Source organism: Zingiber officinale, chromosome 2B (assembly GCF_018446385.1).
Source record: "Zingiber officinale cultivar Zhangliang chromosome 2B, Zo_v1.1, whole genome shotgun sequence".
Lineage (NCBI taxonomy): Eukaryota > Viridiplantae > Streptophyta > Magnoliopsida > Zingiberales > Zingiberaceae > Zingiber > Zingiber officinale.
Window position 1 is genome coordinate 77,132,970 of NC_055989.1, and position 8,820 is coordinate 77,141,789.

The 8,820-nt window shown below is 36.5% G+C and overlaps 2 protein-coding genes across 6 annotated transcripts; both read left to right on the top strand.

The window, feature by feature from the left end:
- The first annotated feature begins 633 nt into the window (after positions 1-633).
- Positions 634-2,867, top strand: LOC122045953. The gene is made up of 3 exons (XM_042606406.1): positions 634-1,028; positions 1,239-2,456; positions 2,548-2,867. Exons 2-3 carry the CDS (start codon positions 1,284-1,286, stop codon positions 2,689-2,691), a joined length of 1,317 nt encoding a protein of 438 aa, XP_042462340.1. The 5' UTR covers positions 634-1,028; positions 1,239-1,283; the 3' UTR covers positions 2,692-2,867.
- Positions 2,868-3,269: 402 nt separating this feature from the next.
- Positions 3,270-8,577, top strand: LOC122045952 (protein PHOSPHATE STARVATION RESPONSE 2-like). 5 transcript variants are annotated; one of them, XM_042606400.1, is made up of 9 exons: positions 3,276-3,557; positions 3,965-4,104; positions 4,600-5,220; positions 6,035-6,245; positions 6,332-6,408; positions 6,489-6,528; positions 6,724-6,781; positions 7,377-7,446; positions 8,012-8,577. In XM_042606400.1, exons 1-9 carry the CDS (start codon positions 3,524-3,526, stop codon positions 8,339-8,341), a joined length of 1,581 nt encoding a protein of 526 aa, XP_042462334.1. In that variant the 5' UTR covers positions 3,276-3,523; the 3' UTR covers positions 8,342-8,577. The 5 variants fall into 5 exon arrangements, with proteins under 5 accessions (XP_042462339.1, XP_042462334.1, XP_042462336.1 ...); XM_042606405.1 differs by lacking the exon at positions 3,965-4,104 and having other exon boundaries at positions 3,270-3,567; XM_042606402.1 differs by lacking the exon at positions 3,965-4,104 and having other exon boundaries at positions 3,277-3,557.
- The last annotated feature ends 243 nt before the right edge of the window (positions 8,578-8,820 follow it).

Genomic DNA, 8,820 nt, shown 5'->3' on the forward strand with positions numbered 1-8,820 from the left:
CCGCTGCACATCTGTGAAGAAACGAGCAACGAGCGAACGCGACGAGCTATTCACCCCCCCTCCTCTAGCTACTTTTGGTCCTAACAGGAATCCTGGTCCCTACCAGGGTGCCTTTTACTATCAGATTTCCCTTTCTTCCGAGTCCGGTCGGCTCGTCCTTTTCCGGCGAGCCACTGGACCCTTTGACCTCCCCTCAGCGTTGACTCATTCTTATGAGGTTCCGGATTTTTACCGCCGGATCAGTTATTATAAAAACGTGGTTGCTATAATTGTGGAGTATTATGGATTTTACAATAATACTAAAAGTAAAGTTAATTTCGAAAAAAAATATATGGATAGAGTATTGTTGCGATAATGGGGCGTAATTTTTAATTTTGACCTATTTTATTTATTCTCATCATCATTTTGTAATCATATCATCACCAATCAGTTAGTCAGACCTTCAAGTAACACCGTTTCTTCCCTCAATCCAGTGTTTGAATTTTCTGGCACTTGTGAAGAGTTGACTTTCCACTAACTTTTTTGCTTTCCCTTGCTTAATCATGACCTCTCTTATCTTACAACTTTCTTGTCTCTTAATCTTTCACTATCGAACTTTTCTTTGGGCAGATAGAGTAGAACTCAAGTAGGAGAAGAAAAAAAAACACAGAGACTGCCAACTGAATACTATATTTTATTCTTATAATTTACCAAATGGTAAATTCAATGCGATTATACGAGTAAAAATCCAATTTTGTTGTGATTTTTAAGGGAAAGATCGGATTTTGCAGTTCCAATCACATGGCCGCTGAGCAGATTGACTTCCCATTGCTTCCTTCTCTAGTTCTTAACTTTCCTTTTTTGACTTTTCTCCCGCCGCTGAAGCTTTCATTAATGGCGGATTGGGAGGTTACACTTGCCGACGTGATTTGCTTGCCGTTTCTGTTTCCTTCTCAATTCTCAGCGAGCTGCTCCTGTTCAACGCTCGATGCAGAAACTGAACCAGAAATTTTGAAACAGATACAGTAGTCTCATCTTCCTTTATACCAGTAATTTTCTCCTCACCAAAAAGAAAACTCATCGTTTGTGTGTTCTTCTTGTTCATCCTTTCTGTCTCTATTTCTATAAATGGTTAAGTTTCAGTTTGTTTCTATAATTTTTAGTACTTTCTTTTTTTACATTTATGTGTTCAAATTCTCAATCTGTTACAGTATCACAATTATGAAATCTGCATGTTTTCTGCATAATTATCATTGCAGCATCAAGGTCATGAAACTATAGTTCATGCTAGTTCTAAGATCAGTATGGAAAACAGTTCAGAGTGTAGAGAAGATAAGTATTCAGAAATCGATTGTTCAGAAATCAGATATGATTTGGAGAAGTTTATAGGCAAGCGGCCTTTGGATTTGCATCCTAAACCACCAAAGTTTAGGAGAAGATTAAGGCAGATCCAAAAAACTCTACCTTTAAGCCAAGAATTATCGAGTTTTTCTGAGTATATGTTCAGTATCAACCACCACCAAGTTAGGAAGACTACTCAAAGTATGATTGAGAATGAGTTCTTCGTTGAGTGTTCACTGGTTGTTCGATCGGGAAATGTAGTCATGATACCTTCAACTATATATGATCCTATAGAAGGCATGGCGAAGAGAATGAGCCTCAAAGAAATCTCACCTTCTAGATTGACAAGTAGTGAAGAAAACTCGCTTCCCTATTTCGTGTTCATTGCGGATGATTGTAGTTGTGAAACTATTGTGGCAAGTCCTATGAAGCTCAAACCCTCTGAAAACAAGTCCTTGGATTATGTTTATAGCTTCCATTCACTGAAAGCAAGCGGAAATCTATCGAACAAGAGTGTTACATATGCTCCACATATTGTTGGAAGGATGACAGTCTCGAGTTCTCTCATTGTGAGCTTGAACAGATCGAAATTCATGGAGACTGAGTTTGTTTTGTTCGATAGTAAGGGAGAACAATCAATGGAAAAAGATGTGTCTTCATCTCAATTGAAAAAGCTTGCCACCATATTTCGACCAAGTAGTACATTGAAGCGCAATACTAAATCACAAATGATCGATGAATCAGAGTGCCAAGATGGCGTTGCGAATGGCCTTTCACCGATCCTTGAGCTGGCCGCAATAGTTACTCGAGATTACGGGTACAAAGAATCAAAAGGAGAAGCTTTTGGTGGTTGGGGCCTCAAGTTCCTTGAGAAAGTTGAGTCTAAGAATTCCTTGAATGAGAGTCACGAAGAAAGGCACAAACACTTGAATGTTCTACTCCCGGCGGGACTACACGGTGGACAGGTCATGAAAGACGGCGGTCCATCGAGTCTTATTGATCGATGGAAGGCCGGCGGACATTGTGATTGTGGAGGTTGGGATGTTGGGTGTCCATTGACAGTGCTGAAAAGCCACTCAGTTTGTTCAAAGACAGATTTGGAAGAGCATTGCAAGCCCTTTGAACTTTTCATAGAGGTACATGGAATGATTAGATACAGATGATTAAACTGTCTTTTTTGGCATGATTAATGTGGATTTAAATGCTAATTAGGGATGTAATTTTCAGGGTAGAAAGAAGAATGAACCAACTCTCAAACTGATGAATGTCAGCAAAGGCATTTATGTTGTGAACTTTGAGCCAACTCTATCAGCTCTTCAGTCTTTTTCCATAGCAGTTGCTTTCATTCATTCTCATGAGACTGTACTCTGAATAATTTTTTTCTCTGTTCTTGTTTTTATTGTTAAAATCTATTTTTTTTGTAAATGGTCCACTGAGCAATAGCAGAGTCTCAACTAAAAAAGTAAGAACTGTTCTTGAGAATCTCATCCAATTCCTGTTTTAAAAGTTTTTTTTCATGGAGAGGAAAAACTGCAAGTTGAATCTGACTCAGACTTTGTGTTTGTGGAGTTGAGTAGGTTTCTGTCAGTGCAGAACCTGTTCAGTATTGTGCTGGCTGTTTTTTTCTTGTGATCTAGATGTTTTGATGTTGATTGTTCCATGTGTTTTGTTGGATTGGATTTTGATCCAATCAGTTTGATGCATTAGACTCGCACGAGCATAGACTAGCTTGAATTTGAGCATTGTCGAAGGATAAAAGAGGTAATTTATAATAACAAAGGTGTTTTTTTTATTAACTGTTTAATTTTTATTGTGATAAGTTAAAATTTTCAAGCATATGGGTTTATTTAGAAATGGAGATGCCAAATTTAGGTAGTTATTTATAAAATTGGAATTGAAAAGGTGGCAATTAGAAAATAAAATTCTCTTCTTTTCGTGCGAATATTTAATTGGGGTCGGTGGAAGCCGCGTTGGAAAGCTGACGCTGGCATTCTCCGATACGTATTAGATCGACGGCGTCGGCGACGGCGACGACCACGTGCTCTGCTTCCTCCTCCCGCCCGACGCTCCAAATCCCGGCCTTTCCGTCTTCGAATCGTCGCCTATAGTTGCGCACGCCCAGGGAGCAACTCGAACCGGCGTTTGATTAGGCTTCTCTTTGCGCCCTTGGAACGATTCCTTCGTGGCCCAGGAATCCTTTCTCATGTTGCTTGTTTTCTGGATAACAATATTGAAAGGTTGGCTCAGGTTCTGGATTTTTCGTTCCTTGTTCTCTCTTATGCGAATCGATCTTAGTTTGGGAGATTTTGTTGGTTGTCTCTTGCTGCTCTATGTATGATGTTTCCACTTTATTGCCGTTTATCCCTTTTGATAAGATATAAAAATCATATCTTGGTGTGTTCGGATCTCGATTCTAGGATTTGTTCGGAATAACTTTGCAGGTCGAGACTTCTTATTTTACCTCTCTGGGTCTTGCATAGAATCCGAGTCTTCATATATTTTTTTCCTTGTGTTGTTTGATTAGTGAATGATTCTTGGACGATAATTACCGAAAGGAATTTTCTTCTGAATTGTAGCTGTAGTCTAGCCTAGGTAAGGATAGCTAACTGTTTTTTCTTCTTCTTGAATTTGGTTTTCTGTATAGAGCAAAATTGGATGGTGAATTATGATAGCAATTCTCTCCTGAATACATTCTTGATTTGGATGCTAAAGACTGATAGAAGTTCACTCAAACCCCCTTTTCGTGCAGATTACTACTCTTCTTACTGCTCCTATACAATACAGGTATAGCGAGCCAATCTAATTTTGTTAGTGATACCGCTTGTTGAAGTCTTCAAATAAATGTTCTTCCTTTATAAAGTTAACTTCCATTGTTCTTTCACCCAATCTAATTTTCCTTGATTGTTTGCCCCTACTGATTATGAGAGGTTAGAACAGTTTTGCTGATTGCATCAACAATATAAATATCATCATTAGTCTCAACTACATAAATTGTATCCTCCATACTTTTAATAAGGCTATATCAAGCTGTGTGAGTTCCGATAGGTTTCCCTTGGTTTATCTATAACATTCTGATGTATTTTTCCTATCCTAGTGGGATTTTGTTTACTATTTTTATGTTACCGGACAGAAACTTATTCTACTTGTGTGCTGACATAATTGTGTTGTTACTTGTTAAAAAATTGCTGATGATATCTCCAAATTGCCTAGAACAAGAAATTGTCACATGGAAGTAAGTTTTACAGTTGATGCTAAACGTTTCTTATTGTTTTCGTACAGACAATGCATAGATGGAAAGAAATGGAAACTCGGTTAGCATTACCAGCAGGGAAGGTAACTATAGAACAACTCTGTAAGTCTGGAAATTCTGGCGTTATGCCATCATCTCTACCCCAGTTACCAATCACAGTGGAAGAAAGGTTCCTTGAATTACCAGATTCCCATCAGATTCCAGTGGATGAAATGGGGAATCCCTTGGTTTCTCCTTACAGTTCTTATGTTGCCAACACTGGAAATGTTCAAACCTTGCATTCATCACCTTCAGGATCTTCTTCAGTTCATCAATATCCTCCAAGACTTCCCCATGAGAGGCATACAAATGCAAATAATACTGCTATTAATGCTGGAAACTCTTTGTCAACCTACTCCTCACACAAAGGAGCTTTTCAAGCATCAACTAATAACTTCTCCAAAGATCCAGTTGAAGTGACCTGGAGTCTAGATTCAGTTCAGGGAATTCTTAACTCAGATGATGACATTACTGGGAGTAATCCTATCCAAAGCAGCTCAGTTATGATAACTCATGATCTTAGTAATCAAAAAGAATGGTGGAACAATATTGAGAATGAAGACTGGAAGGAGCTTCTTAGTGACATGACTGCTGTAGAATCTCAACCAAAGGTGCTTGCTTTATCTATAAGCTAAAGAAGTTTGACAATAGCATGTTAAGAAAAATTTACATAGCTCATCTCATCATATTTCATGTTAGCATTGATAATTTATTTGTTAACTGAATCTTAATCTATGGTCTTTTTGATTGAAGCTGAAGGCTTGTTCAGAAGATTAGATAGGGCAATTGTATTCTTATGTAGAATCATTTTTAACTGAACTAGGTTCAATTGTGAACAACTTAATTTTGTTAAAACAACATAAGGAAGAATAATATTGGTTGATTTTCCCCCCTCTTCCTGCTACACATCTGCATGAGATTACACACACACATAGAGAGATCAACAAGTGATAGAACACAATTATTTTATTACGATGATCATATGGTTGTATTGTATGAATGTGCAATGAGTAGTAGGAGATCTGACAAGGTGAAATGACAAATTGAGTGGACCCTAAGATCATGAGAAAAGAAAGAGCATCTAGTAGCTCACTTACTTTTCATGGTTGCAGTTAGATTTTATATCACTTGATACAAGCTTAATCAAAGGTCAGTATCACTTTATATGGACCATACATGATTGATATCAAGCATCACGAGTAAACCATTAAGGTTTGCTTGTGTAGATCTAGTTCCAATGTTGGTCCACTGACAGTTTCATGCTGATTGACACAATGTAATTTGAAATTATGCTAGATATTACACAAGGACTGAAGTCACTATGAAGTTCGATAATCATCTTTAGCTGTTTCATTTACACATGAATTCCATATCAAATCTACATTATAACTATGATGTTCAAGGTAGCAACTGATCTATCTTTAGGTTGTTTACCCGGCTGCACAAACCTCCCAGAATATATCTGTTCTCCATTCACAAACTTATCAGTCTGTTCCATGTCATTCTGGAGATCTTACAGTTGTCACTAGTCCATTGTCTACTACTACTGCTGCTGCGGTCAAGCCACGTATGAGGTGGACTCCAGAACTGCACGAATGCTTTGTAAATGCTGTCAATCAACTTGGTGGTGGTGAAAGTATGCTCCATCCATTATGCCTGTTCTTCTTTTTAGTTTCCTGTTGGTATTCTAGTTTCCATATTCATCATTTTGTACACCTTCAGAAGCTACTCCTAAAGGGGTACTGAAACTCATGAAAGTGGAAGGTTTGACAATATACCATGTGAAGAGTCATTTACAGGTTCACATTTTTTGTCCTTTTGACTAATTATGCCATACCATGGTTAATAGGTCCTTTTTCGTTTTTTCATTTTTTTTCAGAAATACAGAACAGCTCACTATAGCTCAGATTCATCAGAAGGTTTGTTGAAGTTGTTTGTTTCTGCTTCCATTTTTTGACCATATCTTTTGATGTTATTTATTCATTTTCCAATGGTGTGAATACTTGTTTGTTTTCTGAACTATTGTGGTTCTGCTGCATAATAATGTTAAGAGATCAAACAGAGTTTGGATTGTGTTATGTTTGAATTTAAATATGTTTTCCTTCATGCATCAGGGACATCAGAAAAGAAGGCAACTCAGAGTGAGGAATTCCCTGCTCTTGATCTCAAGAAGTGAGTTAACTGTTGGCTCATAAAGGATTCTTGAAGTATAATCTTATTGGCCATTTAAACATTTTATTATTATTATTATTATTATTAGTAGTATTATTGTTATAATAATAATTATTATTTTATTTTTCGAGAAGTACCTCATTCTGTGTACTATCTAAAGGGGAAATGAAGCGTTAACTTAAAAGATGTGAATAATGATCCACTTCATTGAGAATTCACCATTTCTGGTTGCCTATGTTTTGTAAAGTATCTATACATATGGTTTGCTAATTCTCATTTGAATAAAATGCATATAAATTTTCTTGTCTTTAACTTCACTGATAAATGTAAAATAAAGAAAACACACTGATATTTTACCAATAATATTCAGCTAACAGTTCGCATTCAATGCCATATTTTGCGTATACATGCCATCTATTATGATAAAAAGTGATAAATTATTTGAGGCTAATTTCAGTCTTCAGCATATTTTGTACACTTTATCTTAATAGCAAAACAAAGAATTATTAGCCGTATCTTATCCTTGCTTTTCTGGTCATGAAGGTCAGAAACTGTCTTGTTTAAATGATTTGCCTTGTGTGCTGTCTTGTTTCAGAGGTTTTGATCTAACAGAGGCATTGCGGCTTCAGATGGAAGTTCAAAAACGGCTTCATGAACAACTTGAGGTACTGTTCATTGTTCAGTGACAAACAACTGTGTCCTATATGATCAAGGCAATGAACTAGTTGAATTTCATGTGATATCTTCCTCGATGAGCTTTAGTTACATGGTATGTGCTTTGTACATACACGAGGGACGAGTTTGATGTTGGACGGTGACATATAGGACAAATACAATGACCAAGATGACTTTGGTGTCCTGAGAGTGGCTACTGATCCCTTAGGTTTTGGACAACTTCGTGCGATATTCGCACGTTATAATTTGAAACAGAGATCCTAAGCGTATCATTACTAAGGCAGATTTGAAATCTCCAATGGTTGATTCTACAACTCATTTTCAAAAAATAGTAGAGGCTATTCTTGTATATTTCTTTGTTTCCTGATAACTTCTTGTAGCCAACATAGAGCACTGCAGTAGTTTAATGTTCCACTAATTCAGTACCATCAACATTATTACACATACACGGCCAACTATTTGGGGTCAAGTTCATGAATCTTATTCATCTACTAATCTCTACGAGCAACTAATAATATTTTTCACCGACATTTTTTCTGTCATTATTTTCCACAGATTCAGAGAAATCTCCAACTCAGAATTGAGGAGCAAGGGAAGTACTTGCAGATAATGTTTGAGAAGCAATGCAAGTCAACCATGGACAAACTCCATGTTCCTTCCACTGCAGAAGAACCATTAAGTGCATCTTCTGATCTGCCGACTCACATGACTATCAGAACCGATAGCTCCATTGATCCAAAGAAAGCAGAAGAAAGTTTCAAGCAAGTAGTTACCAAAAGGAAGATGCCCGAAGTTGATCCTTCGAGCCCAAGGGACACGGACGCTATCATCAGTACTACTTCTTCGTCTGCCAAATGCTCAAGGGCCGAGGATGATGAGCTATGAATTCTGATATGTTGCGGCATATAAAAGATCTTCAGCAAGGTTATATATGATGAAGAGCCACCAAGTTATAATTTTTTGATGATTATGGCTAGCTTTTGAGTGAGGGTGTAGATTTTTCAGCCTCACCTTGAGATGGTGGCAGGTTTTAGAAAAACCATTTCATTAAGTATTAAGTTATACAAGAATCCAGTGTCTCTTTGTGAAGACTGAAAATTTTAGAGTAATTATCGCATATCTATCGCTATTTTTTTTTATTATTTATAAAACTCAAAATTAAAAATATATTTCAGTACTCAGTTTAATCATTATTTTTTAATTTTATATACTTTATTAAAATAATTTTAAAAATGCTAAGAGAGCACTTGATTTGTAATTTTTTTATTTTTATTTTTTAAGAAAATAAAAAATATTATTTGATTGACAATTTCTATATTTATTATTAAAAAGAAAATATTATTTTATGGAAAATATAAAAAAAG